The sequence below is a fragment of the Microchirus variegatus genome (assembly GCF_963457635.1).
Source record: "Microchirus variegatus genome assembly, chromosome: 21".
In the NCBI taxonomy this organism is placed as follows: Eukaryota; Metazoa; Chordata; class Actinopteri; order Pleuronectiformes; family Soleidae; genus Microchirus; species Microchirus variegatus.
Genome location: NC_139822.1, coordinates 13752885 through 13770432, shown reverse-complemented (window position 1 = coordinate 13770432; position 17548 = coordinate 13752885). Strand labels below are relative to the sequence as shown.

The window sequence follows — 17548 nt, the reverse complement described above, 5'->3', positions numbered from 1 at the left end:
TAAGGAATATTTAAAGGGTTTGTTCAACATTTTGCAAAATGTATTATTCACTTTTTTTTTTGTTGGCAGAGATTTAGATGAGAAAGTAACACTCTCACTTAGCCTAGCTGTGCACAAAGACTGGAAGCAGCTAACTGCTCTGTCTGGAGGAAAGAAAAAAAATTGCCCCTTAATTAATCTTATATCTTGTTTTGTAGAAAAACCCAAAGTGTAAAAACAATTTGCTGTTCTAGGGACCGTCATGTGCCAAAATATTACTTGGCTCAGCTGACAGTTGCCAGGCAACCGGAGGAGACTCCAGGATGTTACCGGGACAAGCCAAAAAAAGAAAAAAAAACAGTTCAACACATAACCCTTCATAATATGATTATTTTTATGTCTGATTTCGTCCAGATTAAACATTTAATATGTTAGGTGCCCAAATAAAGTTATGGAAGTTTCTTATTGTAAACAGTCTTTGTGGCTTCTTGATTTCCAAATATAAAGACATGAGAAAAGCATCTATCCTTCATGTTGTCATGTGCAATGTGATGGGAACGTTGTTCTCACCTTGCCCGTGACTCTGCTCTACTTCCTCTTCCTCTTCATAGTCCACTTCCTCTACCGCGTCCTCCTCCTCCGCCTCCTCCACTCTGTCCTCATCGCCCTCGTCCTCCTCCTCTTGCTCCACCTCTACCTCCTCCTCCTCCTCCTCCTCTTCCTCGTCATCCCCGTCTCCGTCCGCTTCGCCTCTCTCCACTTCCCCGTCCTCGTGCTCCATGTTGTAGTCCATGTAGCCTTCCACCTCCTCCTCTTCCTCCTCTTCCACCTGCCCTTCTTCTTCCTCCTCCTCCTCTACAGCGCCGTCCTCTTCCTCCTCCTCCCTGTCATCCATCTCCTCAGTTCCGTCTGTCTCGTAGCATTCCTCCATTGTGGAGTTGTCCATGTCATCTAGGTAGGTGCTCCTCTTAGGGGATGTTTCCAGGGTTTGTCTGTCTAGACTCTTTCTCTTCTTGGCCAGAGGGCAGCCATACGCACTGCAAAGGAGAGAGAAGAGGGCATCAAAGACTGTCTATAAAAATGGACATGCACTCTTAAAAATAAGGGTTCCAAAAGGGTCCTTCTACAAGGACTGAGGTTCTACCTGGAACCATTTTGGTTCTTGGTAACACTAATGGTTCCAGTAAGAACCATTTTGATCCAGAGAACCCTTTAAAACCCCTTTCCTGAATAAAGGGTTTAAAAAGGGTTCTTGGTGGAACCTTTATAAGAAAGGTTCTACCTGGAGCCAAAAAGGGTTCTCCTATGAGGACAAGTCGAAAGAACCTTATATGGTTCAACTTTTTATTTCTAAGAGTGTAGTCTTTCAGTTTGAAATGTGAAGCCCAGAAAAAAGTAGCCGTTAACCACCAGGGGGCAACGCCACTGGTTGCAAAAAGAACAGTTTTAATGGCAGTCAATGGGAAAATGAGCCTACTTCACTTCTCAGTTGATTTCTAATGTCAGTAACCCTATTCTCTGGAGAGTCAAGGGTTTCAAGCACTAGTTTCAGCTCTCCAATAGTATCTTTTAATAAATTTGACAACTTTATTCCATTAATGACAATAAAGGACAGGATATATGAGTGGACACCAGTGAGACTGACAGCTGGTATCGTCCAAACGTTGCCTGGCTGCAGGAGACATCTGTGAATTTCAGGTTTTAAAAAACTGACATGACAATATTTTTAATATGTTCCCCCCCCCACCAATTCTTATATCCACTCATCGTGTCACAGTTAAACTGTTGTACACGAAAGAACAAGACAAGAAAAGCAATGTTTCTCAAACCCCACTGTGAAAAATATGAAGCTTTGCTTAGCCGACCCTAATGAGTTACATACTCATTAACTATTGAGTAATTATAATAAAACGCCACGCTCCATTTCTCCTGGAAAACAGTTACAAAGGGATACAATCTCAACATTTTGAAGCATCCAAAGCTGAAGATTTAGTTCACTTCTGTGGTCACCAATAATTAGGCAACATCCATTTGGTCTTCGGGCGTCAGAGAACCGCTGAGCGTGCTGTGGAAACACTTGGCTGCGGACTGATTTACGCTTGTTATGACGTGAATTAAACACAGCGACTGCCTGTCTGGGACGGACTGTGAGGGAGAATGTGGAGCTGGATTAATTGAATTTTGCCAAAGCACCTCTGGTTTTAATGTATTCTCCAGCACCCCGCGGCAGCAGGGGGAGGGAGGAGGAGGGGGAGGGGGGGGGGGCAGATCCTAATCTGATAATCTCATAATCTGTATATGCGCTCAGGCTGTTGATCAAAGTGGCTTAATCCATTTCACTCATGAAACCTCACAGAGCTGCTACCTGTTCCAACAACCAACACGAGCGCGATGTGTGCGAGCGTGTGTGTGTGTGTGTGTGTGTATCTCTGTGTGTTGTAGTAGTCAAATTTGGCATTCACCATTTGTGCAAAGACACCCACACAGACAGAATTATGATGCGTTCTGCTGACAGTTTTTCCGTGGCCGTCACATAAACCTCTGTCCAGTGTTTAAGTGTAAGAGAGCTAAAGACGCTTTGGGCATGTTCACTCAACTGTGAAATATCCCTGGCTCCTATTCTTTACAACCGCTGGATGTTTCCCCAGCTCGGCGCTACTTAAGAGTAAGACCTGACATGAATGAATGGCACAAGGCTGCGTGCGAGAGTAAGAAAATGGTTGTTGTTATTCAGCGTGTGCTGCTTTTTGTGGCAGAGCGTCTAAGGAGAAGGCTCATTGCAGTGGTTAGGTGCTAATGTAGGAGTGCATTCTTAGAAACCCATTTGTACTCCCTCTACTCCTCTGCTTCTTTTCTCCTCACTCATGCCAGTGTGTCCCACAGTCCAATATCCTATCTGTCCTCCCCTCTACCTCTCTTCCTCTTTCTTTGGTCCCACACGTCCATCAGTCAGTCAGGGTCCAGTCACCTGGCAGGCTCAATCTCACCAAGCCTGGGGATTCCTTAATGGTGTGACCCCCTGCAACCAGGGGCCTTATTTCATTAATCTAAGCCCACATGGAAACTCATTCCCTGCCTGACAGCCAGACCTCTCCCCCAGGGCAGTGTGAGGGTCTGCGGGACAGTGAGCGAGGGGCTGGTGTGTGCTGCAGCACTGTGATCAATAATGCTTGTGACCAAACATCTCAAAAGCACATTAAAACGCCACTCATCCTGGCCCCTCCGTTCCAGGGCCCTCCAAATAAATCAAGGGCCGGTCCCAGCAGGTTAGGAGCTGCCAAGGCAGGCGGGCTGGCAGGAGAGGAGGATAGGTGAGTAGTAGGAAGGAGGTGGGGAGGGGGGTGCAGGGATGGAAAGAGGGAAAAGTGGTGTGGGAAAGTCAGATAGTCACAGCTCCAACACCACACTCCCTTGTCTTCTCCGTCCTCGCTACCTTTATCTTAACAGTAAAGCAGCTCCTGCCGTCCAACACTGAGCCACAGCGTTGCTGAGCGGCTGACAGGTGTTAATGTAACTACACCTGAATCACTCAGATAAGTTATATTTTTTTTAAATGACTATAATTGCTCTGCAACATAGAGCTAATGGATAGAAAATTTAAAAAAAATACTTGGCTGTGTATAGTTTTTAAAAAGAGGAGACAAGTGCACTTCATTATTTCGGGTCAGGGGTGCACAAAGAGGCACTTTTGATAGCAGAAAAAAGCGAGTGCGCTTCAAAGTTAGTATAGTGCATAACTTTCAAGTATCAACAAATGTCCATAATGTTCAAACAACTGTGGAATGAGTTGGCTGAACGCTGATTAAGGGGCTCACACTTTGCAGCGTGCATCCGCCCTCACATCAAGACGAGAATGTGTCATCTTTTTGGGAAGCAGTGAGCCCTTTCCGATGCGTCTCTTTATACTCAGGCCAAATAAGAGCGACAAACTGGTCAGCTTTCAACCTCCATGTGTGAATGGGCCCTTGAATGACCCCGATCAGCTCTATTGGCTGTTTGGCATATTTGACAGGACAGGTTATCTTGCACCTAACTGCACTTTCTGCTGCCGTTTACACACAAACAATGTTTTTAGATGGGATTTGTTTTACATGGGGAGATGGAGAAATGTCATTTTACCACAGGACATCTGTAATATTAATGACCCATTCGCACGGGATAGGAAATCTCAGTAAAAGTACCACAATTGGGAGGGGTTAATCGGGGTAAATGGCTTGTCCCAAGAGACCTTTACATGGGCTCAGTGGGAGATAGATCGCTACGACTAGTTCCGCGTACTCCCATGGCGGGTGACCCCCCAGACAAGTTCCTGTCAATTATACCCAGTAAACTTGGGATCCGTGAGAAGCAAATGGTTCCAGGTAGAACCTCAGCCCTCGTAGAAGGACACTTTTGGAACCCTTTCTAAGAGTGTACGCTGCTTCTTCATAGCTTCTTGAAACATATCGCACACGCGATTCATGCTTGAAAATCCGTGGAAAACTACTTGTAAACAGGAGATATTTCTTCACGCACACATTTACTGCTGATCTATTCGCAGAGGATTAATAATTATTACTGACATGGTACATTTGGACATGACTTAAATCACTAGGAAGCTCTGATGCTAATTACTTAGCCACCCACCTCCTCATGTCATGTTAAACTAATCCCGTCTGAACAGGACTTTAGTCAGGTTTGATAGTATTGCTTGACAGATGAAGGACACGGCAATAGAAACAAGCAGAATTATAACATGAGGACCAAAAGTTCCACACTGCAACTTTAAATCTCAAAGTTCCAGCTACAGTAGATTCCGTTTTTTTTGTTTTTTCTTTTTTTTTTAAACCTTGCTCTTATTAAAGCAACCACAGACCTTTTTATGCAAATGACTTGTAATCACACTCATGTTAAGAGGCATTGAATACACAATAACTTTGGTCTCAGGTGTCCTCCTGTCCCTGAGCTGTCAAGCTGTTGTGACACTGTAAGAGGTGTGTTTGCCCTGACGCTCCTAAGCCCCCGTGATGACTAAGCCACAGGAAGCCTCCGCGGCTCTGCCATCCCACGTTCTCTGGCGCTGGCGCTGTGTGACCTTGGCTGCAACATTCGTCATCGCAGGCGCTGCATCCCACTCACGATGCACTTGGCAATTAAAATTCCCCCAAAAAAACAATTAGGTGGCGTTTAAAAGAAATTCTGCAGGGCTCTTGCACAGGGAGGAGAGGAAGGAGATGAAGAAAATAAATATACAACACCCTTCTAAGTTTCTATCAGCTTCGCCCATTGGCAGAAATACAAAAAAAAAAAATCCTCTGAGAGTAAACAAAATCTATTACATTGTGAACAAGTGGCCCTTTAATGCAGAAAAGAAGAAAGAAAAAAGCTTCCGGAGATGGTGCAGAAAAGGGCCTTATCCTCCAGAGCTTAAATATGAGGCAGGAGAGTGGAGCTGCAGGAGAGGGAGAGCTCCTGTTTGGCTAATTTTGGGCGACAGTTGAGCGACTGCTGGAATGCGACAGCGTTCCACGGCGCCTTTATTAGCAGTCATATTAGCGGCTGTTCTCAGCGGGGGCAAAAGCTTTAGCCAGTCATTAGCATCACATGCTATTTGTCTCCCTGACACAGGGATGAGGCTGCTGTTGCTGCTCCCTCTCTCGACTCCTCTTGTTCCCATCATCTCCTTCTGTCACTCAACATCCTCTCCGCATAGGTTCTCTCCCATCATAACCTCATCTGCTCTTTTTTCCTCCTTTCACCTTTCTTCATATTATAATCGAGCATATATATGACTCCGTGTCTCTCACACCAATTTACTCTTTCAACCCCACCAATTTCTCCCCCTCTTTTGTTCCCGACCACAGCTCATTGTTTCCGTCTCGTTCTATCCGCGCAGAGCACGCTCAAGATGCACCACCTCTGGCTGTGCCCCCTATCCAGCAGAAGGATCTATAGACACGTGTGGCAGAGCCCCGTCTCCATGGTGATACCCTGCAGAAATCCATGAGGGATTCGCCATCCTCACAACCAGACAGTGAGGAAAAATGAGCGAGAAAGACAGACAGGAAGAGAGAGAGAGAAAAAATGAGAGGTGGGGAGGAAAGATGGAGGCTATAGGAAAGAGACAGATGGTGTATGAGTGTATGTTTTTGTGCATGTCTGCATATATGTGTGTATCTTTTTTTTTTTGAGTGCACACAAAAATTGGGAAATATGTAGGAGAAGAGTTAAAAGGAGATAGAAAAGTGTGTGTGTGTGTGTGTATGTGTGTGTTACAGCAGAGAGGATCATTTCAGAGCTGTCAGGCTTCTCCTGCTAGCAGGGGAGAACAAAAGACAGTGTCTTGGTGCAGGAGGCTCAGCGCATGGCAGACACTGCAATTTGGGGCGTTTTCTCGCGGCTCAGGCTCCAGCTCGCATATCAGCTGCTATGGCTTACTCACTCACACACACACACGCACGCGCACACACACACAGTGGCATGACTTCATAGCCGTGCTGCAGAAATAATCCTCATTGTCAGTGAGAAACCTAAAATAATGCTCCGTGTGTAACTTTCTACGTGCCACAAACCAAAAAACGTCCGCGCGGATTTACAGCGAAGTCGGTAACAATACCAGAAAACGTTTAAGTCAGATCTTTTCATGTCTGGTTACATATTTGAACAAAGCAGCTACATGCCAGCTTCAGTGGTTAGTGTGTTTTCCGAACAGCGTCGAAGTAGCTAAGAGGCATCACAACCCGACAGACATGCTGTTCAGCTCACTGGTTGTTGCCCGCATGCTCTAACATTCGTAGCCCGGGGGCAAACAAACCCTCAACTTTCGTCATATACTCTGACCCTTGCATTACCCCTACTACCGACTCTTGCCATTAACTCTCCCACTTGTTTTATCTGTGCCGCCGCCGCCAGTGTCCTCGTACCCTACAGTCTGTCCAGTCTCCTCTTTATACCAAACGCAGCATGAGCCATGGAGCTCGGTCTGAGCCCCGTGTCCCTCAACATGGCTGAGCTACAGGAGAGTGGACTGGCAGCCACTCTAATGGGCATCACATACGAGCAGCACAACATCCTCCTACATTTTATCCAGACCCCCTGCTCAGTTGCGCCGCTTTTTTTTTGTTTGTTTTTTTTACTCGTTTTGTCCGTTTCTGCCAGATACTAAACCACATGCTTGGGGAAAAACACCTTGCAGACTATTCATGTGCATTACTGACTCGAGCCCCCATCAAAGAGCAGGACTGTCATAGCGTATGTGGGGGAAATGATAGATGGAGCGGAGGACATAAGGGATAATGGGACAGGTAAAGCCTGCGTGTTATTTTGCTGTTGCCCTTGCGAAAATAATCGATAAAGAAAGAAGCTTGACATTTGGAGCTGAAACGGGGAGATATTAACAGCTTCAAATTTGATCACTGGTCAATAATTGTGTGGGCTTTTTGCACAATGTTCTTGCCTCATTACATGATCATAAAGTAAAATTTGAGGTCCCTTTATGAAGATAATATGAAGTGTTGAGTTAAAGCAACACCTCACAGCCTTTGCTAGTAAATAATTCTGTTTGCTTTGAGCCGTTTGAGCTGTTATGTGGGTTTTCTCGTGCTGAAAACAAAGCACATTAGTTGCCCGACCAGAGCTGTCACTGTTGTAGTCCTGCTCAGTGAGGTGGAAACACAGAGTCGAAACGGTGCACTGTTTACTGTACATTCCTCATGATCCCTGGAAAACAAAGATGCCAAACCTCTTCATTTAAAAAAAAAATAATAAAAAAAAAAATAAAAGCATGTCTACTGATATGATGAAAAGATTAAATGAAAGCAGGTTTATAATGATCTCCACATCTCTTATCAGGTAAAAAAAAAACCACGCAATTTCCATGGAATGTGTAAAAAAATAGGTAAAAGTGCAACATTTTGGCATCAAAGAACTTCCTCTTTGGTGTTTTTTACGGCAGTTGTCACCCATAATGTTGCATTACTGCCTCCATCTGAATTGAATCACCCACCACCTCTTCCTCTGATCCATCCATTACTCCTCCCTGTCATCTGAATGGTTTCATATAGCAAACAGACATAACAAACATTTAAATATTCTGTACACAGATTTACTATGTCAACGTATTTGTGTCTGCAGGCCCCTCAAACTGTTTTATTTTATTTCAAGATGGATGTGGCGCAACATATATAATGAGTGTCATACAAGCTATTTTGCATGATTTTTTTGTTTGTTTGTGGTTGGCGCTTAGACGCATAGAGAGAGCTGATCTGAAAACAGACTCTGGAGGTGTAATGCAGCGATCTGTCACCCTGCAGCTGAATACACTCCTGGATTAGCCAGGTAAGGAGTCTCCCCCTCTTCATCTCTCTCGCTCCACGAGCACAATGACATCAATCAATCACCGCGAACCCAGAGAGGCTGGCTATTCAGTTTTGAAGGAATTCTTTCCTCGACCCGTGCAACTGCGTCTGTGTCAGCCAAAGTGATGGCTGTCACAATATTTGCTTATTTGGACAAGTTAACAGAAAGGATTTGATGTAAATAAACGAATTAATGAGCCAAGTAAATATGGATTTTGCTTGTACTATGTTATAATGTCCAGTATCAAGTCACTAATTGATATATAATGTACAGCTAACGAAACCATAAATGCAAAGCGGCATCTTCACAACAGCAGACGCTTGGAGTCTGTTTATAGGTTGCAAAAGGGACAAAAGCACCTAAGTAATAGGTTGCTGTAGCATGGTGTGCTCACTTTATCGTGGGCAACATCTTTGCAAGGATGAAAATGCATTGAAGAATTCAATCTGAATGGAATAAAATACATTGAGTACATGGAATAAAAATAGAAGTAGTTACATTCAAAACATCCGTATTGCTTCTTTCTACCGTGAAATCTCGACCCCTTTACTGATATTAAATGCTATTTATTAGACAGAGCTTTACTTGCCTATTGCTGTGAAATACAATAGTTGTGTGCAACAGTTGTGATATAAAATAGCTCTCAAGAAGGTCATAATTACTCCTTTCCTCGTAACTCTGTGTATAACGTATAATAAATATATGGACTGAACAGATCTGAACACACCTCAGTGTCTCTTAGGATGAAAAACAAGATTCAGATTTGATTTAGGAGACATTATTTTTTACCCACTGCAGTTTCAAAGTGAGTCTAAAGTATCTTACATCAGTTAAGAGCCCATACGTTGATTTATTCATAGTTTCCACCACAGTATTAATAATGATCACAATGTAATTTCATTTTTTAGAATGGTTAAAATGTTATTTCATGTTACAGCAGTGTGAGTAGAGCTTCTCTCTGCCTGCCTGTCACTCTCATAATACATGAACACAGTCACATATTATACATGTTATACACTATCACATATTTACAGACACAATGTCAATGACCACATTGCCAAAAACATCATTTTAAAGGTGCCATATGTAAGAATGTGGCCAAAAACGGTTACTACATTGCAAATTCAAAATACCGAGGTCTTTTAGGTTTCGTTTTCTGACGTAACTGGCAACCCGTGGTTGCTCGGCAGCTGAGACTCTACCGACTGCAATGATTGGTAGACGGCGGTAGGTGGTAAACATGATTTGCAGTCTGCAAAATATGTTTTTTAATGCAAATATTTTGGCTGTACTGTTGTTGTTGGTGAGTTCAGTTTGTTATATGAACATTACTCCTGAGTCTCTGTGACATATTAGGAGGATTTTATATCCAGTTGCTTTAGATTTATTACATAATGCACCTTTAACACCAAGGAGACCCACTCGTGCATGTCCTGTTTTGGACGACCAGCCTTATCTTTTACAGTAATTCCGGCACACGCGATGAAGTATCCGGCCTTCATGTGTTGCAGCGTGATTCCCGCTCATGCATTATGTTTACCAGGCTCCATCTCCTCGGCACTGGGGGGGGGGGGGCCTTTTTTGACACTGATGTAATTTAGTTGGCAGCTGCTCTGAGGAGAGGGCTGACCAGAGGAGGGAAGGGTGGAGGCTGGGACCAGGGGAGAGCTACGGGGTTCATGGGGTCAGAGGTCACGATGTGCACGGCCGGAGGGGTGGGGGCCCCGGGCAGCTGCCCCCCACCCCCCCGGTCCCCCCTCCTTCATGCCCACATTCCCCTGGCACGCTACACACTCACTGCACATGATCTGCTATTCCCTTTGATGTCTTTCCTCGGGAGGCAGATATGAAAAAAAGACGAGGGGGGAAAAAAAAAAGAAGAGGAGGATGAAAAAGTATAAACACCACCTGTGTATCTGATGCCGTGTAATGTCACAGAGGTAGTTTTCAGGATTGTCATAATATGCACGGGGGGGTGGGGGGGAGACAACCAAATAGCATCAGAGTGGAAGTTTTGGAAAAAGTCACGTGTACATGCCGATGTAAATTTGGCGACTGCTGTTCTGAAATGCTTTCAAAGTGTGTGTTTCAAAGTTTCATCGGAGGTTTATGTGAGGACAGAGCACCTAGCACACAAACTATTATTCTTTATTATAATGTGCCGAGGAACAGACTGTGGTGTTTTCAACCCACCGTTATTACTGACGATAGGAATGATGTTATTAATGTAACCAGGACCAATCTCTGTCCAGCTCTAATACTATTAAAAATGAGAACAATTGCATCAGAGCACAACTGAAATGAACCCTGAGGCTGCTTACGCAGTCTGAAGTGTATAAGCTAATGACTGAGCTGACAGCTCCAACCATGTCAGTTCTTTTCACCCTCAGCCCACACTGCCTTTTTGGTGATATAAAGCTTCCCCATTAAATATGGAAATTTCCGTTTCGGTGACAGATACTTCACAGAGGGGGGCTGATGGCATAGACTGTGTTTTTTTGGAAGGGGAAGTGGCAGATTCTGATTAATGCGACCTTATCTGGTTTTGCACATGGAGACAGAGGGGTTGCTGAGCTTGGTGGGGGTGGATGTCTGCTTGTTCTCTTCTTCCTATTCCAGGCCCCTTATTTCCCACCTCCATTTGAAATAGTCTTGCTCGCTCTGCATTTCTGTCCCTGTCGTCTCTACATTTGTACATATGTGGCTGCTGCACTCACCCTCTGTCTCTGCTATAACTGGTCTTTTGCTTCATGTGGTCATCCAATAATCCTGTGTGATTGCTTTCTTCACCCTGTATCCCCCTTGTTCATCTCTATAGCCCTACATCCTCTTCCTTGACTCCTCTCCTCCTCGCCTCCTCGCCTCCTCGCCAGACAGAGTGTCACTCCATCACCACCTGGCCCAGTTCCAATGCTTTTAGTGAGAGCTATCTGTCAAGCTATGAATAATACAGGCCCAAGGCTGGCGCTAGCTTGCTAGCTAGCTATGTGGAATCCAAATGAGGTCTACAGCAGGAAGAGAGCACTTGACTTTTAGCTCGCTACCATGCTCTCCCTACCAAGACAGGCAATTACTCAGCCCACAGCCCCAGCTGCAGTCGTGGCAATCATCATCGCGACCTCTCGCAATCCCTGTCTGCACGCACACAGCACACGGAGACACACTATCGTGCATGTATGAACGGAATGCACGCACAACCTCGCAAACCACCGAGATTGTCCATGCAGAGCAGGGACGTTAATGATTAACCATAGTCGATTAAGTGCAGTTAACCAATTAAGAACTTGTTAATCCATTGACCACGGAAAAAGTGCGTTTTTTCGAGCATTAGGTGCGTGTCACTTCTCTGGACCTCGCCTACTGTGCCGTTCAGATTTATAGCAGCAGACTGTGCGCGTCAGCCGAAGCACAAACGCAATTAGCATTTGAAGAAGTCAAAGAGCATGGAAACAAATGTGAGCTGAGATGAAAGCGACCTCCGAGATGCACCTCTGCGGGGACATATCGCCGTGACGCTGTGGCTATAATGCTATTGTTTGTGGAGCGCTAAAAAAAATATCTCTCCCTAAGGTTTCTACCTCTTTCTTTTTCCTTGTTATAAGGTTTTTTTTTCCCTGGTAGTTTTTCCTTACCCTGGTCGAGGGTCTAAAGACAAATGGTTACCAACCCTGTGGAGTCCCGTGAGACAAACTGTGTTTTGTAATTGTGGGCTATATACATTATTATTTTATTTGATTTGATGCAGCGAGAAGACCCGGGTTCCTGGGTTCGAGCCCCGTTTGGGACAACTTCAGAACAAGGGCCTTTCTGCAAGGAGTTTGCATGTTCTCCCAGTGTGTGCGTGGGTTTTCTCCGGCTTCCTCCCACAGTCCAAAAACATGCGATATGGGGATGAGGAGAATTGGTCACTGACTGTAGGTGTGAGAGTGTGAGTGAATGGTTGTTTGTCTCTATATGTGGCCCTGCGATGGACTGAATATGAACACGCCACGTTTCAGGAAATACGCGTGCATCCCATAAACATCAGAGAACGTCCACTGCAGGGCAACACAAACAGCTTGTTCTTGCAAAAACTTGATAAAGACTAATAGTGATACGTTATATGAACTAATATACCACTATAATGTATGGTTAATGATTAAAGGTGCCATATGTAAGAATGTGGCCAAAAACGGTTACTACATTCAAATTCAAAATACCGAGGTCTTTTAGGTTTGGTTTTCTGACGTAACTGGCAACCCGTGAATGCTCGGCAGCTGAGATTCTACTGACTGCAATGATTGGTAGACGGCGGTAGGTGGCGCCACATGCCAAAACATGATTTCAAAACATAAACATGATTTGCAGTCTGCAAAATATTTTTTTAATGCAAATATTTTGTCTGTACTGTTGTTGTTGGTGAGTTCAGTTTGTTATATGAACATTATTCCTGAGTCTCTGTGACATATTAGGAGGATTTTATGGCCAGTTGCTTTAGATTTATTACATAATGCACCTTTAACGAACTACTGTTTATTAACCCATTCAACTATCGGTAAAGGTAACATTTTGTCCGTGCAGTATTCCTCCTTCATGGCATTAAATTTAGAGTGATAAATATTAGGATGGATAATGACGGAATCATTTTATAGGCAGTACACTCCAGTTAGCCTATAAGATGTAGAACCTCGTTAGACAAACGCGATTATTCTCATCCTCATTGTGGAGAGAAAAGGGGGCAAAGTCAAACGCCGCTAAAGGAAGTCTTTGTTCGTCCGTTTTTTTCCCCCCCATTTAAGAAGCAGCTCAACAACAACGATCCGTTATCTCCAGGGGAGTTACTTCACCGTGTCTTATCTGATGATTAACAGGAGACACGTCGTCCACCTTTTGTCTCACTCGTTCTACAGTTATGGCAGGAGGCTTGGAGGGCTATCACATGTATCAGACGTATGACACATGGATGGTGGCGTAATTAGCTTTGCACCAAGGCATCCTGAGGTGACAGTGTTAACCCATCCATCATTGCTTCTAATCACTCGTTGGTGGAGTGTGGGATGTAATTACAGAGTGCTAGGCAACGACAGGCTTCACAGGTAAAAATAGTCATGCAGGATGAGAGACTTCTGCATGTGTTTGGCATGTGGGGTGTGTGCACAGCAAAGTGTTTGTGAATGTGGGTGGGAGAGAGTGTGCATGTGGCTGTTTGTGTGTGTGTGTGTGCCTGGCTCTTCTGTGGTAATGAGATCTAGTTAGTGATGCTCCAGAGTGTCTTATTAACAAATAATAACAGCACTCCTTTGTTTTTTTTTTTTTTGTTTTTTTACCTCTTCTCCCATCTATTATTCACACCTCACAGATTTACTCATAACTCATTTATAGGAGCATCTTGTGCAACCTAGAAACTAAATGTCACCCAAAAACATCACTGTCAAATGAAGCTGTGTGAATGGGCTCGTACACAGTGTTTCTGTGTATGAATCCTGTGAGTATGTGAGTATTTCAGTGCTTCGGGCCGAGACATATTTACCGCACTGTGTCCGCAAGGGGCCGCATCGCAATTCCACAAGTCTGCAGTTCCTTTCGTATTCAAACGAGGGGTTCGCGTCAGTCTCAATCTCTTATTCCATTCCAGTTGCGCCAATTTCTCAATGCACACTCGTTGAGTGCTAAGTTGTGCATGTGTGGATTGTAGGACTTCCTCATACTGTATAACCCTAAAACAAGTTTCCATGGTTATCGTCTTCCTCATTGACGAAAACGACCAAAAAGAGTGTTCAACAGGAGGTGTGTGTGTGGATTTGTCCCTGCACAAACATGGACACACACCAAATTGGGCAGATGATATCACGGTGGACCCTTGTGGGGTAACCAATGAGGTTTGCCCACCTCATACCTGCCCCTGCATAGTATCTAATATTTTTGGAGCAGAAAATCCAACACTTGTGTAAAAATCTGCAATCTGGCTCCATCAGTACATGCACATACAAGTGCTATTGAAATAGATGAGTTGGATCTTGCCGGATCAGTAACGAGGGCTGTAGTGAGGCCGTTCTCCCACCCCCGCTCCCCACCCCCCTGTTGTGAAATCAGCATGATGCGCTGTGTACTTTAGCTGGATTCTCTTTCCGCTGAAATTGCCAGGTTGTAGAGAGGCACTCAGCTGGGAAATGCTGCTCTACATGTGAAGTAGGCTGTGTGTGTGTGTGTGTGAGGGTTTTTGTGGAGATGTCAGTGCGTGTGGCATGTGTGTCTATATTTGTGTCCGCATTGCATTAAGAGAGACTACATAGGTGTGAATGCACACGTGAATGCGCGCGTGTGTGTCAGTGTGTTGCCCTTTGCCTCCCTCTCTCCAGGTGAAGAGACTGTTCAGAAGGCTCTGCTCCAGTCGAGGGCACTTGAAGCCAGGCTGGCAGCACTTTATCCAGATAGAGGTAAGCCTACAGTATGCCATCTGTCTTAGCAGCACTTAATGGACCATCAGATGGCAGCCACAAGTAGTTTGGCACCAGCAGACACCATAGCTCTTGTCATGCTTTTTTTTTTTTGTTGTTTATCAGTTTATCAGAAATTAACATATTAAATTGAATCTCTAATTTAAGTTCCTGGAAAGGGCAAAAAGGTAGCTAGCCTTGACTGTGCTCAAATTGGTTAATAATAAGTATAAAATAAATAGTTTGATAATTATCCCTCTTGTGCAAAATGGCAAATGGGCCCGAACAATAAGAAAAACTTTTGTTTTCATAATTGATTAATCTCTCAGTTGTCTTTCAAATCGATCTATTCGTCGTTTGGTCCATAACATGTCAGAAAATGTCGTGTTTGAGTTCTTTGTCATATGGAGCAGAGAAACCAGGTAATATTCACTTTTAAAAAGCTGAAAAATCTGACGAAGGGCCTTTCTGTGTGGAGTTTCAATGTTCTCCCTGGTTCCTTTGGGTTTCTTCATGCAGTCTGAGAGGAAACCAGACTCTCCTGTGACTCAGTGGACTTTGTAAATTGATCGTAGGTGTGAACGTGTGAGTGAATGGTTGTTTATCTCTATGTGTTTTGCCCTGCAATGGCCCGGGTCACCTGCCCAGGGTGTACCCTGATCGGCTCCAGCTCCCCGTAACCCTCATATGGATAAAGTGGACACTCAACCCCATTAATCGATTAAGATACGATTAATTGGTACAGGTCTACAGTGCTCTGTCCCAAGAAAGCACCCATAAATTTGACTTTAGCACAAGCCAGTGTCGCCAACTTAGCAACTGCGTCACAAGATTTAGCAACTTTTCAGACAACTAGCGATTTATTTAAGAGCAGCTACAGAAAAATCTACCAATGCTCTTGCAAAACCAATAAAGCTACAGGCTTTATTCATCTGGTTTATCTGCCCTCACAACACAAAACCATACACTACCTGGCAAATGCTAGAAGCCTAGTGGAGGAAAGAGCAGCATTGCTAATTCTGACTACTCCTGTCCGAGTCTCCGATGAGAAAACACCAAACCATATCATAATGACCCACAAAGGTAGACTGGTCGAACAAAATGACTGGTTAAAATTTCTCCAAACAGTATTCAATGACAGCCATCAGGGCATAATGAGATAAACAAGCTAAAACGTGTGTTAGACAGCAGTTACGGACTGTGTCTTTAATGTAAACCAAAGCCCTCAGAATAAAAACACTACACACTATTCTGCTGCTGTATACATCATGATACATCATGTGTCTGCACACTCCGTCATGATTCATTTTATGACGTTACATTTATGGGTTCACCTTCAGTGTGGCCACAGTGGATGTTGTCTGTCATCACTTAGATCTTACTCTACGATGTGTACAAAAGCAAGGACCCGTTTGGCCTATTTGCCACCTTCCTGCTGTTGCGTCGCTCTTCCACTGTAGATACCCTGAGACTCATTGTGCCACTCTGTTGGTTGCTTTCTGCTCTCATATCGGGCTGAGTGCTTTGAGAAGATGACATAGTAGAGAGTGGAGACTGGTGTTTTTATGTGTGTGTGTGTGAGTGAGGCAGAGAGAGAGATGGAGTAAATAGCATCCCAGCTGTAGAGATGGCATTTAAGTGTCTCTCCTCTTGCACTCCAATAGCACTGCAGACCCATTACCTCAGAATGTGTGTGTTTCCGTGTCTTCCAGCGTCGTGTGCGTGCGGGCGCTTGTGTGTCGCTACAAATGTATTTCTGAGCGATTCCTCCAATCATCTCCATGCTCCCACGCGACTCACCCTCTACCTTTCTGCTCTGATCCTTTTCTCATTCATCATGCTTCTCTGCCTGCCCTCTTGCCACAGGTCTCTGCTAAGGTGTAATTTAGCCCCTGCTGTTCTCTAATTTCTGCCTTAGTTAGAAGGGGGCGTGGCTGGCCCCCCCTGACACTATGGATTCGATCTGTCAATCATTCCCCCCCCCCCCCCCATGCAAGGAAATTGCATTCAACGTGAGAGTAATTATTAAGTCTGCCCTGTGTGGGTTGATCTGAACACCCTTTCAGTCGGCACGGAGAAAAAAAGTGTGTTGAGTCGCAAAGGCCGGGTGGATTTGTGAAGCCTTTGTTGCAGTTAAGAACAAGGGAAAGCTCTCCTCATCTCACCTTTAATCTTGTTTAACCTCTCTGTCTTTTCCTTTAATGCCGTTATCATTGGTCAACCTTGTTTCTCAAGGTACTCTTCAAAGATTACTCTTCTGTTATGCGCTATAATCATGATGAAAAACACTGATTACAGCACCTCAACTGGCCATATATCTAAAAACCTGATTGATAACTAGGATGGGTAACAGCCATTATGTCACATGCATTGGCTTAAACAGTTGTGCTGGTGTGACTGAGCCACCAAAACACTATTTGGTGATGATGTTCCCATCCAACTGAGTGTACTTTAAATGAACTTACTGTGACCGTCAGACCAGTGAGAAACAGAAACATGGTACCAAGTGGTCCAAGTACTTGAGATCTCTCTTGCTATTAGGTACAGTTACATTTCTAGAGAGGTGCAAGTGAGGCTATACTGCAGAAGTATGGATTAGCTTTTACTCACAGGGCAGGACCGAAAAAGTCAATTCATCAACAAAAAAAAGGAAAAACCCAACAAGTGCTGGTGATCTTTGTGACCTCATGTTGAAATTCTGTATTGTTCCATTCCACATTTATTCAATCCATCACACAAACTGTACACACCTCCTCTTCCTAGTGGAAGACTAGTGACACCGGTTTAAAGACTTTATTTGATGAAGTCTTTAAAAA

At 44.3% G+C, this 17548-nt stretch overlaps 1 protein-coding gene across 1 annotated transcript in view; it reads right to left on the bottom strand.

The window, feature by feature from the left end:
- The window catches only part of myt1lb (myelin transcription factor 1-like, b), a gene marked incomplete at both ends in the record, with an annotated part of 65958 nt that overhangs the window by 37965 nt on the left and 10445 nt on the right, over positions 1–17548 (bottom strand). The window contains one exon of the mRNA XM_083908150.1: positions 550–1016. Coding sequence (XP_083764276.1) covers positions 550–1016 — 467 coding nt within the window. The remainder of the gene's footprint in view (positions 1–549; positions 1017–17548) is intronic.